Consider the following 21,476-nt stretch of genomic DNA (forward strand, 5'->3'; position numbering starts at 1 on the left):
CCCCTCCTCTTGCTCTGTCTCTCTCAAAAACAAAAATTTTTAAAAAGCTCAACTACATAAGATTTTTCTGTAATGAATTGATAAAAATATCTTATAATTAGCATATCTGTTATGAGCAAAATGGCCATTTCTTAAAGGGGCTCCCCCACCTGATTTCTGCCTTCACAACCGCTGTGGGAGCTGATGTGGCCGTCTGCAGCTACTTCTCACCAGAGTGCAAGGAGATAGTTAACTCCTTACCATTTTCTGACTAAAACCCCACTTAAGAGCTGGAATGACTTGTTCAGTAGCACATGGGCACACACAGCAAAATATGGACCGAGATCAGCTTATATCTTGGTCTCTTGGCCCTTGGGCCCGCTCCTTTTTTTTTTTTTTTTAATTTTTTTTAATATTTGTTTATTTTTGACAAAATAATTGAGAGAGAGCATGAGTGGGGGAGGGGCAGAGAGAGAGGAAGACACAGAATCCGAAGCAGGCTTCAGGCTCTGAGCTGTCAGCACAGAGCCCGACGGCGGGGCTCGAACTCACAGACCACAAGATCATGACCTGAGCCAAAGTTGGACACTCAACCGACTGAGCCACCCAGGTGCCCTTGGGCCCGCTCTTTAACACGGACGGTGAATGGTTATAGGCAATTATGGCTTTAGTGTTTTTTTAAAGACCTTTAATGTAGTTTTACTTTCCCGATGTTAGAAGACCAGACAACGAATGACATTTTTAGTGGACAGGAGCCCCCAGCCCCTGATGCTGGCTATCAGCCCAGAGGTAGAGAATGGAAGCCCGGGAGCCAGCTTGCCTCTAGGGAATAGTGCTGCTAAGCAAATCCCCGTGGCTTTGTGGTGATGGCGATTCTGTTTCCACAGACAGTTAAATATGGAATCTGGGAGGAGCTTTGTATTTATGTTCAGTGCTTTGGGAACCAAACCCAAAAGAAAGGACTGAGTGTGACTAAGGGCTTTCGTGGTCAAAATAAACACCAACAAGAGGGAATTACCAAGTCCAAACAGTTGAGGAGTGCCAACCTCAAGCTCTGGTCTTGTAGATACCATGACCACTATATAAATTTGCATTCCAGGGACTAGTGGAGTGTTTTAAGAGAATGCAAAAAGCATCTTTTAAAAGTTGTTTTCTCAAATCACTAATTCACTCGGTTGGTGACTGCATATTGAGTACGTACACATGATACAGGGAGGGGACATAGGAGTGAACAAATCACGTTCTGAGTGTAGCAAGCATGTGTACTTGAAGAGGCCCAGTTGAACAATAAGCAAAGCCGGAGACTTTTCTGACCTCCCGCTGGTTTTGTGACAGCTGTAAAGGCGCTTCCCACTACGGCCTGACCAAAGACAGGAAGAGGCGCTCTCAAGATGGCTGCCCGGATGGCTGTGCGAGCCTCACGGCAACAGCACTCTCCCCAGAAGTCTCTGCAGCTGCCACCGTCTCCTTAATGACAAACGAGCCTGGCCTAGACAACCCTGCCTACGTGTCCACGGCCGAGGATGGTCAGCCAGCAGACGGCCCACTGGACTCTGGCCGGAGCAACCGAACTAGGGGTGAGTCAAATGGGTGGTTTTCTGGGAATGGGCTCCTTGCCTTGAAATCGCCCTCCATGGAATATTTACTGTAGAAGGTTCTAGCAAATTTTTTTTTGTTTTAAGGGGAAATCATTCTGGTAGTTTCGGCAGCAATCCAATGTCCAATTCTCTAAAGTGAAATGAAACCACAAGTACCTCAGGTTGTTAAAAATGTGTAATTGGACTTGGTGGAAGGGGCGAAGTTAGGCCTGATGATTCACCACCCCTTCCCATCCTTCTATCCATGCTGCCCAAGAAAAGTGCTTCCACATTCAGTCCAGCCCAGCGAGAAAGAAAAGCAGATTTTTCAACAAGCCATACATATGTCATGGTAGAAAACAGAGACAGCACAGGGAAGCAAATCCCATTTTCCTACCACCTAGAAGTAATCACTTCATGTAATTGTATATATCTGACCAGACACGAACATAAAAGAGGATTTCTGTGAGTGAGTAGCTACTGTTTCTCCCTTCTCACTTGTCCTCAGCACGGCCTTTTGAGCGATCCACTATCAGGAGCAGATCTTTTAAAAAAATAAATCGAGCTTTGAGTGTTCTTCGAAGGACAAAGAGTGGAAGTGTAGTTGCCAACCAAGCTGACCAGGGCAGAGAAAATTCCGAAGACACCGCTGCCTCCGAGGGTAAGTGAGCTCCCTGTGAGAGCGGACATGGTGCTGGGCTTCCAGAATGACTTCAGGGGTGATGACACCTGAATCACCCGCTTTCTAGGACACCTCCCCTCATGAGGGCATAAAATATTTTTTTTTTACCTTGATTAGCTTACTTCTTATATAAGTAACTAAAGGCAGAAGTGATTGTTCTCTTTTCACGGAAGTTGAACACACAGGTTTTGGAACCCTTACCTCCAGGTGCTAGCTTAACACATACAGAACATAATAATTATTAAGTAAAAAGCATTTAGAATAGTGGCTGGCATATAGTAAACACCATGTAAATATTTTATCTTATTGCAGCTATGTATAATGTGTAGTTCTCAGTGTGTTTTTCATGCATTTACTTAATTCTCACAACAAACCTATGAAGTAGCTACTATTATTACCCCTCTTTTACAAATAAGAAAACTGAGGCACAGGGAGATTACTTAGAGTGTTTAACTTTAAATCCAAACTTGAATGTGGCTCCAGAATCCGGGCAAAGGAAGTTATTGGCTCTTAGATCTTATGTGGTTCTGCCAATATCAGTGAAGCTGAGGAAATACTTCCTATCTTACGTTAGAGCTTTAGAGCAGTCGCAGTAACTTTTCTTTAAAAAATGAAGCTTTCTCGTGTGCCAGGTAGTGTGTGCCCTAAGTCATTTAGATGTCACAATGCTAAGGGACAGGGATTTTTATTCTCATTTCACAGATGAAGAAACTGAGACCCAGAGAGTAACTAGCCCAGAGTCACCCAGCTAGAAAATGACAGACCCAGGAGCTAAACTCAGGTCCTCTGGCTCCAGAGCCCACCCATTAACCACTGGGTGAAGTGCCCTCCACTCCTGGGGGGTTGAGAGGTAAATCCCAAACCACTGTCTTTATCCTGCCTTCGGAGAACCCACGAGCAGTCCTAGAAAATCCCTCTTGTCTCCTTATCACCTCTCCCGCTATGCGCACCTGTACTGGCACATGCACGCACCCATACACACACACGCACACACACCTGTACTGGCACATGCACACACCCATACACACACACACACACACCTGTACTGGCACATGCACGCACCCATACACACACACACACACACACACACACACTACATCCTCTAACTACTCTGAACTCATTACAGTCCTGCGAATACTGTGTCTTTCTCTCCCTTCCATGCTACTGTCCAACCTTCACTCCCGCACTCCTTCAGCAGGCATTCTGATTCCTCCTTGCAAGCTGTGCATGGGCTTTGCCTCCTCTTGGAAGCCCTCCCTGGCTTCCTCAGTCCCCTTTCCTTTGTGTTCTCCATGCACCTGCATCTTGATTACAGTGGTGTCACCTTTCATTGTAACCGCATCTAGAAGAGCAGGGCTTCTTTTTATGAGTCTTTGTATTCTCAAGATGATGTGCAATATCCAGCACATATAATAGTGTTCACTGAATGTTTGTGCAGTGAAAATGGGATTACAACTTCCCTTCTGCCATTTCTCTCTCTTATTAAAGCATCCTGAATTCTCCAGGTAAAGTTTTCTCCTGCCTGAATAAGACTTTTTTGCATGTTTATAGCAGAAACCTTTTTAATAAGAGATACTATGCGTAAGGTACTGGCCTAGGCTCTGTGATATTATGTAAAGATTACAAAATCCAGTTTCTGGCTTCAAGAGGCTCATTCATAACTAAAAGAAAAGAAATAATCATGAAGAGTGAGATATAAATAAATGGCAGTGGCAGCCACAGGGGAAAGAGCATCATTTGCAGGTAGGGTGGCAAAATCTGTGTTTAAGGGGCGGTTTATGACCTGGATGGGCATTGGGATCTTGGCTGTGTTAGAAAGTAGCGGAAGCCGAGGCTAAGGCTAGATTAGGAGGGTCTTGGATGCCATTTGGGCGTCTTGATTTGGGGCAGTGAACACACCTGGGAGCTTTTGCAGGCTGTTATTGCCGGATCTGTGCTATGATCCAGAAACACAAAGACGGCTGCCATGTGAGGTGTGCAGGGGGCTTTGAGGGGGAGAGAATGGATGTCTTCAGATGCTCCAGGAAGCTATTACCCAGAATGGGATGAGGTGTTAAGACTGAGCAAGGCTGGTAGTGATGTCTTTACAGGACTTGTGAGGCAACAAAACTTTCAAAAATGGCCTTCGAGTCTCACTGCTCCAGCAACTTGTGGCTGGTCTGGTGACCCTCATGGCGTGATTTATCCATCCTTTTCACGTGGGTAAAGAGGCTCCACTGTTTGTTGGCTGGGTGGCCCTGGCCTGGTTATTTAACGTCTCTGAGCTCCAGCATTCTGTCATCTAAAAACAAGGATAATAACAATCTACTTCACCAGCACCCAGGTGGCTCAGTCAATTAAGCATCCAACTCTTGATTTTGGCTCAGGCCATGATCTCATGGTTTGTGAGTTCAAGCCCCACATCAGGCTCTGTGCTGACTGTGCAGAGCCTGCTTGAGATTCTCTGTCCCTCCCCGACTGGCTGAAATATGGCCTTTTGTAGCAACGTGGATGGAACTGGAAAGTGTTAGGTGAAGTGAAATAAGTCAGGTAAAGAAAGACAGATACCATATGTTTTCACTCCTGTGTGGATCCTGAGAAACTTAACAGAAGACCATGGGGGAGGGGAAGAAAAAAAAAAGGGAGGGACCCAAACCATAAGAGACTCTTAAAAACTGAGAATAAACTGAGGGTTGATGGGGGGTGGGAGAGGGGGGGAAGGTGGATGATGGGCATTGAGGAGGGCACCTGTTGGGATGAGCACTGGGTGTTGTATGGAAACCAATTTGACAATAAATTTCATATTAAAAAAATTTTTTTTAAATTTAAAAAACAAAAACAAAAGCCAAAACAAAAAGTAATAATCTGCTTCATAGGGTTGTTGTAAGGACTAAATGCAAAAAACATGCACACAACTGGCTGGCTTGTAACACCCTTAGGTGAGGACATAATTTTGAACAACCCTGTTTCATTCCAGACCAGCACAAATTTGGCAGTTGAAAAATTATTTTAACTCTTCAAGGTCACTATGGTCTCATTGGCGTGGTTCTAATTAGCATTATGTACAAAAGTGACTGGGCGTGTCTTTTCAGACTCTCAAATGCCCTGAATAGTCCAGGTTTGGGGGGATGGACAGGGAGGGGGAGGGAAGCATGAATCAGCAACTTGGATGATTTATTTCTAAATCTTTCTGTGTTCAAAGTGGTTTTTTAAAAATCACCATTCCCTGTCCCCAAACTTGTTCCAACAAACGCTTGTGGTAGAACCTATTTAATGTAATCAAAGTAGTTTAAACATCCATTGAACTCAATCACCCAAGTACTTCGAGCACCAGAAACTGACAGATTAAGGCTGTTGCCCGTAGCCTTACAGCAAAGCCAGTCGCTTACATTAAATTACATCCCAGTGGACGTTAAGGACCCCCATTTGCAATGTCTCAGGCTTCCTCTGACTGCTCAATTGCCTTGTTTATCCTATTCTATACTTCGAAGTAATTTTAATTCTTTCTGTATTGTTCCTGGAGAGTTGAGCCCTTCTTAATGAACTCAGAGTTCATTAGGGAAAATGGACAAAGGTCATGGGTTTTGAAAACGGTGCCTTGTGCAGAACCAGACCTGCAGAGGACTTTCCAGATGACTTAACGAAGAGAGAATCTTAGGGCAAAGGCAGCTGTCAGCAGCTATGGGAGACAAAAGCATTTCCACCCTCCACATCCAAACTCCAGTAACCCGGGAGGACCTGCTATCAGCAAACTAGGTGTAGGTTGGGCAGTATTTCACGGCGTCCCTTCCGCACACTTTTCCCACTAACAGGTCTATATGGCAAGTCCCCTGTGGACCTGTTGTGAATCCCTGGCTCTACAGAAACCTGAGGGAGGTGACAGGATGGCGGTCACCTGGAGCCCCAGGTTGTGACCTGACTCTGAGAGCGCCTTACTTGGCACCCTCCCCAGCAGCCAATCATGTCACTTCCCCACTCCACGCTCAAACATCCTCAGGTATAAAATAAAGCCACACAACTGTCTCTGTCGAGCCAGGCAACTAGGGAAGCTCTTGTGTGGGCGCAGTGGTGGTGGGGTGGTGAAGGGACCTGTGAAAGATTTCATACAGAAAGAAGAGCCTTCAGTTAAAAGTTAGAGTTTGAGGCATCCGCCTAGGTCTCTGGGCCTCCTGTTAGCTCCGAATTCAGCTAGATCAGGGACGGGGTTCTGGAAGCCACATCCATCTCTTTGTGGTCATGGATCAGGCTGCTTGACTTCCCTTTATCGACAACAATGTCTGGTAGAGAGGACTGGTAATTCCCTAAGCCTGAAAAAGCAGGGACTTCCAGGCAGAAATCTTCAAAAGGGACAGAGAAGAGCAGGTTCGTTCTGTTGTGTTCGTGGACAAGTAAGTGATAAAACTGCGGTTGATTCCATCACGACCCTTCATTCATTTTCATTCACTCGTCCACCCTCGGGAGGCCCTGCCCAATGCTTGCGATCTGTGCACACAACCACGGAACAGTCAGAAGTGATGTCCTCAAGGATTTTAGAGTCCAGGAGAGGCTGTAAGAAATGAGCATGACTAATGAAGGCTCGGTGCTGTGAGAAACAAGTTTCGGGGAGAAATGGGATGTTTAGACAAAACAAGGGAAGTGGGATCGGGGTAGAGTTTAATTGAAAGGGATCATTTCATGCAAGTCTTGAAGAAAAAAATTGGGCCTAGGCCTAGAATGAAAACCATTCCAAGCAGAGAAACTTATCCTGGCACAGAGGCAGGAAAATGGAAAACATGTATGAGGAACGATGAATAGTTTAGTTTGGCTGAAACCAAAGTTTGGCAAGAAGGAGAGTGGTTGGAAATGTCCGTTGGGTCGGTGTCTTAAGTAAATACTGTCTTTGTCCATTTTAGTCTTTCCAAGGTTGTATCACCTGATTCCAGATGGTGAAATTACGAGCGTCAAGATCAATCGAGTGGATCCCAACGAAAGCCTCTCCATTAGGCTTGTGGGAGGCAGCGAAACCCCACTGGTCCACATCATTATCCAGCACATTTACCGTGATGGGGTGATTGCCAGGGACGGCCGGCTCCTGCCAGGAGACATCATCCTGAAGGTAGAGCCCGTCTGTGGGGCCGTGAAAAGGGCTTAATAAAAATCACTTTGGAGCAAGTAATTGGATGGATGAAATGCTGAATCAATATGGAGCGGCCACTTTCCATATTTATTATGTTGATATGACTCTTCATCTGAGATTTGTCATTTAATTGAGATAGGTCTTTGTCCCCCTCTGTCTTTCTTGTTCTTCTGGTCTCTCCCTCTTTCTGTATATAAGTATTTCTCTGTGTCTCTGTATCATTCTGTCTTTTCCCCTCCACCTTTCATCCCCCCTGCCCCTTCTCTACCTCCTTTCTTCTCTTCTTCCTCTCTCCTCCTTTCTGCCCCCTCCTCCTACTTTAAGTAACAATAGCCTAAAATATCAAACTGGAGCATATATCTTCTTATATTGTTCTTAGAGCAGATTAATGGAACATTTTGTATTTTATCTAATCACTCCCATTCACACAACCCTCTAAAGTAAATTTCCTGTAGCTTAATGGCCCTCCGTGAGAAAACCCAAAAAGTATTCCTAAGCTATTCCCACCAACCCATAGGCATTCCAGGGAAGGCAGGTGATAGAACAGCACACCCTGGGCATTTCTGTCCCCTGAAGCTTGGGTGAGAGGAAGGACGTTAGGGAAGAATGTTGAGAAGAAAAGAAAAGGTCAAGGAAGAGTTGCTTATCAGAAGTCAGACGTGTGGCAGAAGTGACAAGAAAACCCTCCCTGGTCACACATTTCCTGTCTGATGCCCGGATGGGGGTTTCATTCCATTCCTTCTAGGTCATTGAGGGGCGGGCACCTGACACATCATGAGCTATTTCTCTAAAAGAAATTCTTATTTTGGGGGTGATAAGAGGTGAAAGAATTTAAAGCAGGTGTCGTTGCAATACTGAAAGTCCCGCTGGTCCCTGAGGTGGAGCACGAGGCGAGGCCCATCCCCCTCCAGAGATGGTCCACGGCGCAGTCAGCGATACTGTGCGTGGCTCCCCTCCAGCAGAAACTGCTGCTGGGGAGGGTTGTATAATACGCAGTTGTGACTCTTACAGTCTTCAAGTGGCCCTGGCAGGTAAAATGCTGCCAGAACTGTCTAGGAGATGACCCCGGCCTTCTCTCGGCCTGGGTGCGATGGGACGACCAGACGCAGACGTGACAGAGCAGAGCAAGGGCTTTGAGCTCACCTGTGCTTGGACAAAGGTGGTGAGGCTTGTCTGTGCACGAGAGCCCCCCTCCATCCCTGGAGAGGCAGCAAAAAACTGCTGACTGTACGTGCAGGAGGGCCTCTTAAAATCTCACGTCACGCCTCCACTAATAATCGACTGCAAGTACGAGAAATCTTACCAAACCATGGAAATTCAAGAAGGTTGTCTCTCTTCTGTGGGGCCCCTGTCCTTGAGACACTGCACAGCGGGGTGCCAGAGCGGTGACTACCATTAGGGGCTGTAGCCTCCAGGCTGGGCCTGCGTAGCCAGAGTAATTAAAACCAGAAAGCCCCATGTGGCATCGGCCCTACAGATAATTAACGAGGCACAAATGAGAGGGCTGAGCTTGAGAACATTTAAGTAGCATAATAAAGTGATCCAGCCTTTCAGTAAGAGCCTAGAAAACGCAGTCACATCCGTTTGTTTGACACTATACAGAGGTTGTTTTTCACACACACACACACACACACACACACACACACACACACACAGTGATGGGGCCTGGAAGTTCAAGTTCCAGGATGGAGGCCCCAGGGAGAACAATTCATCTGGAGCTCTTTGGAAAGAAAAGTGTCAGCGCGGTTTGATCTGAAGAGTTTAGTATAATCATTTGAACTTCATGGGAAATGTTCTTCTTTTGCCTTTTCCTACTTTTTCTTCCTTTTTTCTCCACCCTCGTCTCCACCTCCACCCCTTCGGCTGAACACTAAGTTTGGCAAGCAATAGGAATGAGGGTTGGGACTTGTACAGATAAATCCAGGGGCCTGTGCAAGAACGAGCCTGAAGAAAGATGGCGTCCAGCAAGACAGATCTGAACTGGAGGTGTGAGTGATGCTGAAGGAAAGCAGGGTTAGGAGTAATGTTGGAAGGTGGGTGTATGCAGGTATTTGGACAGAGGAGGAGGTGGGAAACCAGAGCAGTCTTTAAGGAAGGATCCTGCTGACGCTGTGGGCCCGGGGCCTTTTAGGAAGTGTTGTGGCAAGTGGAGCTGGTTGATTTGTTCTGACTTCCGGTCTCCCCCCCAGGTCAATGGCATGGACATCAGCAACGTCCCTCACAACTACGCCCTTCGCCTCCTGCGGCAGCCCTGTCGCGTGCTGCGGCTCACTGTGCTGCGAGAGCAGAAGTTCCAAAGCAGGAGCAATGGACAGGCACTGGATGCCTATGGACCCCGCGATGACAGTTTCCATGTGATTCTCCACAAAAGCAGCCCTGAGGAGCAGCTTGGAATAAAACTGGTGCGCAGGGTGGATGAGCCCGGGGTTTTCATCTTCAATGTGTTGGATGGTGGGGTAGCGGACCGACATGGTCAGCTGGAGGAGAACGACCGTGTGTTGGCCATCAATGGACATGACCTTCGGTACGGCAGTCCCGAAAGTGCAGCTCATCTGATTCAGGTGAGTCACAGGTCATTGCCAAGATCTCGGCTAGAAACTGCCATCAGGAGTGGTATGCTCATTAACCTGCCCTACCTGCCATGTTACTACCACATGTAACATGTAGTGCCCCCCTTCCCAGGAATCAAGATTGAAGGGCCAGGTAAGAACATTACTCAAGCAAATGATGTGTCTCAGGTTCATGGACATTCCCTAAGTGTCGCCAACCATGACTGCCTATAAACCAATGACTGCCAACCAATGTGACTGCCTGTGAACACTTAGGGTTATGTGCTGCAACCTGACCAGGTGAAGATCACTTAAGGTCATCCTTATAGCCCGTGTGTTGTTTGCAGACCGAAGGGTCGTTCAGATACATTCTGGGCATACCCAAGACCTCTAGTTGTACTAACGCCCATGAGAAGCGGTGCCATATGCCCTCCAGGAATCCTGTGGACGGAGACCACTAGGGAATTAGCTAATAATCTCTGTCTCCATGGCTGAGTCCAGCCTCTTTGGAAAACCCACGGAACTCAAGTATGAACCTTCAGGAAGGCCTCTCAAAAGAGAGGCGTACAAGTTATGTTCCCAATAACCTGACGTTGGTTCAAATTAATTCGCTTTCCTGACTGGTATACCATCATCAAGCCCCAGCATGTATCCTGTTGGCTCTCCCTGGGTCACCATGGTTTTCTAATGCATGATGAGCTGCCATCTTTATTCTTCGAAGGACAGGCTTTGTTCTGTGCTCTTGTACTCCGAATTCATTTATTTACTTCATTTAGCCAAAACACGTTACGTTTCTGCTGCTTGCCTAGCCATAAATCAGGTACAGGGAACACAGAGATGACGACCTCTTAGGCTGCTCTCTCAAAGGAGCCCACAGTCTAGTATGGGGGATGGACTTTTTGTAAATAATTCCCGTATGGTGTGTTAGTACTATAATGGAGAAATTAATAACAGTGCTGTTTCAGATGAAGGAGAGATTATTGCTTGCATGGGCCTAGGAATTCTTAATAGAGGAGAAGACCTTGAACTGGGGCTTGGACGAATCAGTAGAAGGCCTCTAGGTAGACAAGGAAGGAAGGGTCCTTTGAAGGGGATACAACACAAAAGAACATTTCCCGAAAAGCTGGTTAGGAAAAGGGTTAATACCAGGGGCATGGAGTACATTAAAAAAAAACAGCCATAGACGAGGCAGGAGTGGCAGGCAAGGACCAGACCCTAAGAAGCTCAGACTGTATCCTCAAGGCCATGGGGTGTCATTGGAAGGGTTTAAGAAAGGAGGTGACATGATTTTCTTGATTCCTCTAGAGGCAGTGGACAGCTGATAGGAGAGGGGACAGATTAGAGGCTTTATCTTATGAAGCATTTGCAATTACCTGGCATGCTGCGTCAGCTTCTAGTTAGTGACTAAAGTATTAATACTTCAAGAATAGACAGCAGTATATATTTGGCTGAACCTTGTACCAAGTTCCACTGAAGATGACAGAAGATTGAGCCTGCTTTCAAGAATTGGTCACCTAAGCCCACACTGATCTCCCTACCCGGGGCTCCGGCCATGGACTTCTTCCGGGTGTCGGCAGCTCTCTTCACTGTCGTGTGGAGCATCTTCTGCCTCTTCCCTGGGGAGAAGCAAGTGGTAGATGATACTGTCCTTTTGTACGTGGACAGCATGAGGCAGAGGGGGCAAGGGGACTCTCCCTCCTTCCCCTGTCCACCAGGAAAGGAAGCACATGTGCTATCTTGGCCCCTGAGCTGTGGATCTTGGTGGTGTTCCACTTTCAAGGTGATGGATGTTTATCTCCCTAACAGGGCCTAAGGCCATGGCCTGTGGATCAGGTGGAGAACAGAATCAGAGTGACAGAAGGCATTTCCCTTCTGGAGTTTGTGCCATCTAATTTCCGAATTCATATGTCCAGCCTCAACTTCTCCTCTGAACGCAACCCTTCTATAACCGACTGCCTGCTTGGTATCTCCATTTAAAGGCATCTCAAACTTAATGTCTAAAATCAAATCCTTGACTTCTGCCTACTCTATTCCTTGTCAAACCTGCTCTTTCCTCAGCTTTTGCCAGCCTCTAGAAATGGCACCATTTGCCCAGTAATTTGGGCCAGAAGAACCCCTTATTCCCTTCAACGTGCTCTTTCTGTAATCCGTTCCTCACTATGTCCTTGGCTCCCATCAGGCAAGCTACCATCAGTGTTCGGTCTCCACCAGAGACCTTCCAACTGGTCTCCTTGCTTCTGCACCCGATTCTCTACCTCTGCTCTCTACATGGCAGTTAGATGGCCACTTTACAATGTCAGTCCCATCATGTCACTCCTGTGGTCAGCTCTCTGATGCTTCCCAAGACACTTAGATTAAAATGTCCAAGTCTTGGGGTACCTGTGTGGCTCAGTCAATTGAGCATCTGGCTCATGATTTTGGCTCAGATCATGATTCCCCAGGGTCCTGGATTGAGTCCCATAATGGGTTCCATGCTGAGTGTGGAACCTAACATAAGTTTCATTTTCTCTCTCTCTCCTTCTCCCCCCTCTCCCCACCCCTCTCCCTCCCCCCCTCTTTCTCTCCCCCCACGTCCCTCTCTCCCTCCCTCCCTCTCCCTCTCTCCCTCCCTCCCTCTCCCTCTCTCTCCCCCCCCTCCCCCTCTCTGTCTTACTCTCCCTCCTTCCTTCTCATCCCTCCCTCCCTCTCCCTCCCTCCCTCTCCCTCTCCCCCCTCCCTCTCTCCCCCTCCCTCCCTCCCTCTCTCCCCCCTCCCTCTCTCCCTCTCTCCCCCCCTCCCTCTCGTCCCCCCTCCCTCTCTCTTTCCCTCCCTCTCTCCCCCGTCCTGTCTCTCTCCCTCCCTCTCTTCCTCCCTCCCTCTCTCCCTCCCTCCCTCCCTCCCTCTCTCCCCTCCCTCCCTCTCTCCCTCCCTCCCTCTCTTCCTCCCTCCCTCTCTTCCTCACTCCCTCTCTTCCTCACTCCTCCCTCTCTCCCTCCCTCCCCTCCTCTCTCCCCCCTCTCTCTCCCTCCCTCCCTCTCTCTCTCCTCCCCTCTCTCCCCCTCTCTCTCCCTCCCTCCCTCTCTCTCCCCTCCTCCCCCCTCTCTCTTCTCTCCCTCCCTCCCTCTCTCTCTCTCCTCCCTCTCTCTCTTCCTCCCTCCCTCTCTTCCTCCCTCCCTCTCTTCCTCCCTCCCTCTCTCTCCTCTCCCTCCCTCCCTCTCTCCTCCCTCCCTCTCTCCCTCCTCCCTCTCTCCCTCACTCCCTCTCTCCCTCACTCCCTCTCTCCCTCACTCCCTCTCTCTCTCCCCCCTCTCTCTCTCCCCCCTCTCTCCCCCTCTCTCTCCCTCCCTCCCTCTCTCTCTCCTCCCCTCTCTCCCCCTCTCTCTCCCCCTCCCCCTCTCTCCTCCTCTCTCCCCCTCTCTCTCTTACTCTCCCTCTTTCCCTCTCTCTCCCTCCCCCACTCTCTCTCCCTCCCTCCCTCTCTCTCCCCCTCTCTCTCTCTCTCCCTCCCTCCCTCTCTCTCCCCTCCCCCTCCCTCCCTCCCTCTCTCTCTCCCTCCCTCCCTCTCTCTCTCTCCCTCCCTCCCTCTCTCTCCCCCCTCCCCCTCTCTCTCTCTTACTCTCCCTCCTTCCCTCTCTCTCTCCCTCTCTCCCCCCTCCCTCTCACCCCCCTCCCTCTCTCTCCCTCTCTTCTGTCTCCCCAGCACATGCGTGCACGCTCTCTCTCAAATAAAATAAAGTATTTTTTAAATTTTTCTAAATCTTAACAATGGCCCGCAGAGCCATACATAATCTGGCCTTTTAGTTATCCTTCCAAATTAATTTCTTAAGCAAAGTAGAAGATCTCTGGTATTCTCACCCTTGCCCGGCCATTCTCAGTCACATTGCCTTCTTGCTACTACTTCTCAAACATTTCAAGACCTTTTTCACCTCAAAGCTGGCATTCTCGCTCTCCCTCTAACTGGAAGAATCTTCCAAATAACTGTATAACTGCCATGCTTCATTCAGGTGTTTCCTCAGACCTCACCTCAGGGAGGCCTTCACTGACAATCCCACTTAAAATAGCTTCTCCCACCCCCAGCTCTAGATCCCTTATTTAATCAGCCTTATTTCTTCCCACCAACGAATTATTACCTGTCAACATAGTATGGAAGAGTACAATATGGTATCTCAAGCACTTAGAGAAATGCCTGGCAAGAACAGACACTCGATAGTTGTTGAATGGATAAATTGAGCCAAGTTCTAAAATTGTACATATATAGAAGACTGGATTTATACATTCATCCCATCTCCTAGGGATTTTTCATCAAACCATTTACCAAAGAACAAACACCAAATCGACTTTTACATGCTGTTTGTCCCCAAGATGGAATTTCTACATTTTGTCCTTTTGAATTTGTTCAGTTATTACTGGTTGAGCACCTTCTATGTGCTGAGAGGTGTATGTTACAGTGGAAAACGAGACTGACACAGTTCCTGGCCTTCTAGAGCTTGGAATGTGTTCCTATCTCTGATCTCCAATAGAATGAAGTCCACGTTTGGCAGGTGGGTGTAGCCTGTTGTGTCAGTGGGTGAGAACAGAAAATAAGACAGTATTTCTGAAAACATTAACCCACGGACAAGGAAGAGCCCTTTTCCTCATCAGGAAGAAACTGCACACTAAGTGTGATTTTTTCTTTGAAACTAGACTTTTAGGTGATCGCCAATTTTCGTGCACGTTGTGTTTGTCAACTTCCTCTGCAGGTCTGTCTGTGCAGCTCATGTTCTAGAGGTAATCTGCCAACTACACTTGGCAATAGGCAAAAGAAAAGCTGTCTTACTCATGCCATTTGGACAAATTTTTGATTACATATGGCATTCTACTTTTGTAGATTAATAGCAGAAGAGGAAAAAATTTTTTCCCTGAGAAATTTATGAAGTAAAATCTTGCCTAACAGGGGGACTTCCTAAAAGAGTCTTCTCACAAAGCCAATGTGCTTTATAAGCAGGGGAAGGGGGAAAAAAATCTTTTAAAGGCTTGGGCAAAGCTAGTTGGAAAAGAAATGGAAAAAGTAGAGTGCTGGGAAAACCCAGTTAAGCAATCTCAAGAGTGGATTTTATTTATGTGATACTTGTAACACACACCAGGCTGGGGGAATTAAACTTAATACCCTTCAAAGGTTGAGACTCAAATTACCAAGCGATCCTTAGTTGCATGGCCCTTGTGTATCTACCCCATGAATCATACTTGCCTGAGAAAGAAATTCCCAGACAACATGTCCTGTTGGTCATGTTTTCTCCCACAGTACCACACTTTTGCCTTTTTTCTCCATTATTTCAGGGAAAAGTTATTACAGAGAAGCCACAACTGTTTTCAATTTGACCAACTGACATATGCGGAGTCCTAACCCCCACTTACTCAGCAGCCCCGGGTGCCAGACCCCAGGAGTTAGTCGGCTCCTCTAGGAAGAGAAACTCTAAGGACACAGAAGTTTTGCGTAGGGAGCAGTTGACTGACTGAACAACAGGACGACTTTATTTCCCCCCCCCCCCCCCGTTGTCAGTTTCGTAATTTCTTTGAGCGCCATATCTAGAATAATCGTAGGAAGGAGACAGCTTTGTGAAACTGTCTGGTGTCCTACCTAAAATCAGAGAACCAGGAAATACAGAGCGAAGATGTGAGACCCTGGGAGAAAAAAGAGATCTCGACTTCCCTCACCATGGCGATTCAGCATCTCTCAACCCACCAATCAGTGTGCAAATGGATTAGGCTGACAGATGTACCTATTTTGAGATGCTCTCCTCTCTCTGCAATTCTGGAATAGTGAGTTACAAACGTATGTGGGAGATCAAATATATGCAATTCATAAACGAAGTAATTACGGATTTCAAATTTGAGTATTGCTCTTGTGCCTTTTGTTTCTAGGCAACCCCCAGACTTGAGGCAGAAGCTGAAAAACAATTTGAGGCCATTTGTAGAGGTGGTGACACACAGGTTTTCATTAATACTAATTTCATAATGCACACATGTGCGATTTTTTTTCCCTTTGCATGAATTAACATTTAAATGAGAAGTGATTTTATCAAGAACAACCAACAACTAGGCTCTACAGACTTTTAAAAAGAATGTGAGAGGCCTCTGGACCGAGCCAGAAAGCAAATAATGGACTGCTCGTATTACCGACATTTGTTCTGAATACGTGATTCCAGCTCGTGCATTCTGCGTAACTGGGGGGAAAAAAAAAAAGAGAGAGCACTTTTGTCCCTTGAAACCAGGAAGAACTGCCAATGAAATAAGACCTGATAGGTCAATGTGCTTTTTACAGATCAGCACAATACAGCACTAATACAGAATCAAATCCCCATTTCAACGTATTTTCTTACCATGGCATTGTAATAAATGTAATACAATGGCTAAAGAATGCGCAGATTTAGTAACAGTCTTCTTGAGCTGAATTCTTAAAGTCCAGATAAGTTTTATATACAGCTCTAAATCTCCTGCATTCCTGATAAAGCATGACTTGGTAAACTGTACAGCTTTTCAGCGTTGAATTCTTGGAGTGAATCTCCTACACCACCACACGCTGCAAATATTAGGGAATCTTGGGACTTTACTGCCCTTCCTCCAACTCCATACTCCCCCACATGCATTTTTTTTTTTTTTAACACCATGGAACAACATTAACCATGAGAGTAACTTCTAGATACCATAAAAGAGGGGCGCCTGGGTGGCTCAGTCGGTTGAGCATCTGACTTCGGCTCAGGTCATGATCTCGTGGTCTGTGACTTCGAGCCCCGCGTCGGGCTCTGTGCTGATGGCTCAGAGCCTGGAGCCTGCTTCCGATTCTGTGTGTCTCTCTCTCTCTGCCCCTCCCCACTCATGCTCTGTCTCTCTCTGTCAAAAATAAACATACATTTAAAAAAAAAATTAGATACCATAAAAGAAGTGATGTTTGAGGCAAAGGACTTGGGTCATTCTGCCAACTCAGCAAGCAGCAGCCACAAGAACTAAATTCTTATTTTGACCTTGTCGCTGACCTCTGTATGATCCCATGTACACCAGACTGTCGTTAATATCTTAGCACTTAAAGGAGGTGCTTCTGGCAGCCTAAGGATGAATATGGAGCTATGGTCAAGAGGGAAAAAGAAACCAAATTGCTGTCTCAAATCTCTTTTTCTACCTCGGTCTAGTCCTAAGGTCCTATTTCACCACTTTCCCTCAACCCCTCCTTAATTTTCTTTTTCCTTGGTCAGACTCTTGCTCTTTGCCCACTAAAATAGCTGCTGCCGCCCCCATAGAAGATATTCTCGAAGTCTTCTTTTAAAATTGTGGAGCACCTGGGTGACTCAGTCAGTTGAGCATCTGACCCTTGATTTCGGCTCGGGTCATGATCTCGTGGTTTTGTGGGATCGAGCCCCGCGTCCAGCTCCGCGCTGATGGCGAAGAGCCTGTTTGGGATTCTCTGGTTCCTCTCTCTCTGCCGCTCCCTACGTATGTGCGCACTCTTGCTCTCTCCCCCCAAATAAATACACATTTTTAAAAAATGCATCGGGCTCTATGCTACGTGCTAATGTTTCAGTGGTGAACAAATCAACTCACACCAGGTTTGCTTTCACCAAGTTTATTTCATAGCAACTATCCACTTACATGCACCATTAGCTTGTCCTAGAGTTCTATTTCTGGAGCCCCTGGCTTTTTGCTCCGTGAGAGGCATTTTTCTCAGAATTCCTCTTGCCCCCCGGAAGGGAGGGTCAGGGCAAGGACTTTGCTTCTGCACGTCATTGTGTAGTATGGTGCCATGTCAACAAATGACTGATGGCTCTGGTATTTTTCTAGCATCTCAAGTGCTAACTCTCTTCTGATGCCTCCTGTTGTCTGTATTGCCACGTATGGTCTGTGTGCCATACGTGATCTCAGAGTTAGGTTTCATTGATGTAATGTGTCCCTTAGTGAGGACATCTTTTAATCAATCATCTCTTTTAATTAATCAGTAATCTTTTAATTAGTAATAATGAAGACAGACCTCTATGGAGTTCTTGGCTTCATAGGGCACAGAGATAATCACGTCTGCATATATGACATGGCCAACTGGGCCCATCATGGAGGTCCTGGGGGCAGCTGGTCCATCAGCAAAAAGACTACTCTGCATTGGATCTTCCAGGTCCAATTCTGCAGACACACACCCCACTCAGCTTTATTAGAGTGAGTCCAGACTTTGTCAAGCTTTTGAGATGACTTGAAAACATATGAAATATTAAAGAAACTAGAAATACTTGACCTGGAAAGGAAAGGAGCCAAGGGAGAACAGTGAATGTCATCTTCAAATAAGTTTGTTACATGGAAATTGATTTGGGTCTGCCCGAGAGAGCATCACGGGAGCCAATGGGTAAGCAAGAAAATGGTACATTTAGCTCAGCCTGAGGACAGACTTTCTAATTAATGCCAAGTATGGCGCAAGCAGCCTGGGGACACAGTGAGTTCACTGTCATCGGAGGCACCGAAGCATGAGATGGGTGACAACGTGACAGGGATTTTGTGGGGAAATTAGAATATGGGTTACAGAGAACGTGTTGGATTAGATGATGCCTGACATCTCTTCTGTATATGTGACTTTTTTTAAATATGAAATGTATTGCCAAATTGGTTTCCATACAACACCCAGTGCTCATCCCAAAAGGTGCCTTCCTCAATGCCCATCACCCACCCTCCCCACTCTCCCACCCCCCATCAAGCCTCAGTTTATTCTCAGTTTTTAAGAGTATCTTATGGTTTGCCTCCCTCCCTCCCTTTTTTCCCCCCCTTCCCCTCCCCCATGGTCTTCTGTTAAGTTTCTCAGGATCCACATAAGAGTGAAAACATATGGTATCTGTCTTTCTCTGTATGACTTATTCCACTTAGCGTAACACTCTCCAGGTCCATCCACGTTGCTACAGAAGGCCATATTTCATTCTTTCTCATTGCCACATAGTATTCCATTGTGTATATAAACCACAACTTCTTTATCCATTCATCAGTTGATGGACTCTTAGGCTCTTTCCATAATTTGGCTATTGTTGAGAGTGCTGCTATAAACATTGGGGTACAAGTGCCCCTATGCATCAGCACTCCTGTATCCCTTGGGTAAATTCCTAGCAGTGCTATATGTGACTTTTTAATTACATGGAACGAGTGGTCCCCAATTTCCCAAGGCATTTTGAGCCCAGGATAGATGAACTGACCGTTATACTTGAACAATTGGTGGAAGGGAGCCTAAGAGGGGGCAACCCCAAACAGTATAGAGAGAACCATCCCCGCGACTATACGTTGAAACCCAAAGATAGACTGCCTAACTCTGGGATCCTTGGAAAAGAAGCTGGTGGGGAATGTGGACACAGGATGAATTATTTTTAAAGAAACGCTCATTAAAATCTTTGTTGATGGAGCACTAAGTACAGGCAAGTTCACATTATTATAAATGCAACGATAGCTCTCACTTGTCTCTCTAACAAGGGCTGTTTCTCAACACTGCACCCAGCTGCTGCTGAGGCGAGAGCCAGTACAAACACATTAGCCTAGTTTCCACCTCACAACTTCAAACACTAGGAGAGAAAGTGCAGCCAGTAGTCTCCCTGAGAACAATTTGTAAGGTGGCCGGTAAGAGCCACAGATCCAGCCTTGCGGAGAATTTATTTCCAAGCAAATGGATACCAGGCTCATTTATTGGAGGGTTGTTCCTGCCGGCAACTTAATGCCAAAGTCGACATTTGAAAATCCAGTGAGAAATTTGTTTGAAAATGTGAATTAAACAGCTCTTGCAGGCTGCTCCTTGGCATTTTGAATTTTGCCTGGCAAGTTGATTTGATATGAAAGGCTCAGATTTTCTCCATTCTTAGGAGATGCTTAGCACACATGACTGCTCACGTTCACGAAATGAACGTGATAGTGATGTGCGGGCCAAAGACAAACCCCCTGCTGAGATCCTTCAAAACATTGGACTTTCCCTGCAGATAAAGAGCAAATTTGGGCTCAGCAGTTGGAGTTTTGACTTGAGTGTTTTGCTGCTTATCACTAGGAATTTTTGCTTCAGAAAGTTCCTAGCGATAACCTCATTAGGAAAAGTGAGGCTTACAGGATAAAGAAACAGTATTACAAAATACTCTTCCAAGAATTGAATTTAGTTGGCTAATACCATATTTCTTCATGTCAGCTTGCCGCATTATTGTTTCCTGAGCTTCTTAGTTTTTGTTCTGATGCAAGCTTTATACGTGATGAGAAACACCAAGGGATTCAAGAGAGGCAAGGAACAGAGGAAAGGTGTAGAAATACTGATTACGTAGACCAGCAAAAGTGATGACTGGGCTTTATGGGAAGGAAAATGAAGAACTTGAACTTGCTTTTTGGGCCTGTTCAGTAGGATTTTTGTAATTTATTTGAGATGAGTCAACTCAACTGGCCCACCATCCACCTTGATGTTCACCATAGCCAAGCTTAGTGGATTTTAGCAGCTGTTTTTAAAAGTTCATCTGACTTACAGCTACCCAGTTGATGATCCCTAAGTTTCAAGAGAGCACTGAGAAGAAATGTTTATTAATACAAGCACGCAAAATCATGAAGGTTTGGGCTGGGCAGTGTTGGACAACCGTGGGGACCTGATTTCACTGATGAGGTTTTGATTGCTTCAGGTTTTAAAAACAAGGTCCTCCTGGGGCGCCTGGGTTGCTCAGTCGGTTGAGTGTTCGACTTCGGCTCAGGTCATGATCTCACAGTGAGTTCGAGCCCCGCGTCGGGCTCTGTGCTGACAGCTCAGAGCTTGAAGCCTGCATAGGATTCTGTGTTTCCCTCTCTCTGCCCCTCCCCCACTCACATTCTGTCTCTGTCTCTATTAAAAATAAACATTTAAAAAAAAAATTAAAAACAAGGTCCTCCTTCCTGACCAGATTTTTCCACAGTCTGGCAGCCATACCTGTAAATGGAGAAGGCAGGCAGGCAATGTCCGTCTCTGCAGAGGTGAAGGGTGGTCAGCGGATGACATGAAGAGAGGAACCCCCAAAACCCCTCTCTCCTCCTCGTGCCCAATCCTAGTCCTTCCTGGGGACCTTTCTAATCCACTCCGGGCCATCAGGGAGCTTTGTTTATCTGCGCTTCACAGGGCTAATTAATGTCTCCTCTATCTGCCCCGCGGATCTGGAGTCTCAGTAGTCAGCAGTTTGCGAATAACGCTGAATGCTCTCAAGCAGATCTGAAATTCATCTGTGGCACAAATCCAATTTGTAAATTTACGATGTGGAATAGACTCTCCCCAGTAAGCAATGTACTTGCTCTCCGGAATGCTCTGTGCAAGCATCCATGTTGATAGCTGAGGGGAATAGTAGTCAGAACTGGGGATAGCCACATGAAAGGTAAAGGCCCTTAAGCGGGTTGCATTTGCACTATTGACTCATCCCTGTATTTCTAAACTGTTTCTCCTTTCCCGTGCCCAAATGTTGAATTCTGTACATGCGGGATTTCTACTCTTATGTTGGTAGCATTGCCGCCACCAACTCTGTTCCTTTTTCTGTCCTGCTCACCTTTGGCCTGGGTTTTAGACTGAGCTGCAACTTTACGCCGTATACTCGGTTCTATCTGGAAAGCCCTTCAGATGTGGCTTGTGTGCAAAGGAG

General features: G+C 46.5%; 1 protein-coding gene across 4 annotated transcripts in view; it reads left to right on the forward strand.

The window, feature by feature from the left end:
• Positions 1-21,476, forward strand: part of LNX1 (ligand of numb-protein X 1) — a 183,037-nt gene that overhangs the window by 144,797 nt on the left and 16,764 nt on the right. For all 4 annotated transcript variants that reach the window (XM_027056814.2, XM_053217359.1, XM_053217358.1 and 1 more), the window contains 4 exons: positions 1,315-1,556; positions 2,065-2,217; positions 7,110-7,312; positions 9,523-9,894. In XM_027056814.2, coding sequence (XP_026912615.2) covers positions 1,315-1,556; positions 2,065-2,217; positions 7,110-7,312; positions 9,523-9,894 — 970 coding nt within the window. The remainder of the gene's footprint in view (positions 1-1,314; positions 1,557-2,064; positions 2,218-7,109; positions 7,313-9,522; positions 9,895-21,476) is intronic.

This window comes from Acinonyx jubatus, chromosome B1 (genome assembly GCF_027475565.1).
Source record: "Acinonyx jubatus isolate Ajub_Pintada_27869175 chromosome B1, VMU_Ajub_asm_v1.0, whole genome shotgun sequence".
Classification (NCBI taxonomy): domain Eukaryota; kingdom Metazoa; phylum Chordata; class Mammalia; order Carnivora; family Felidae; genus Acinonyx; species Acinonyx jubatus.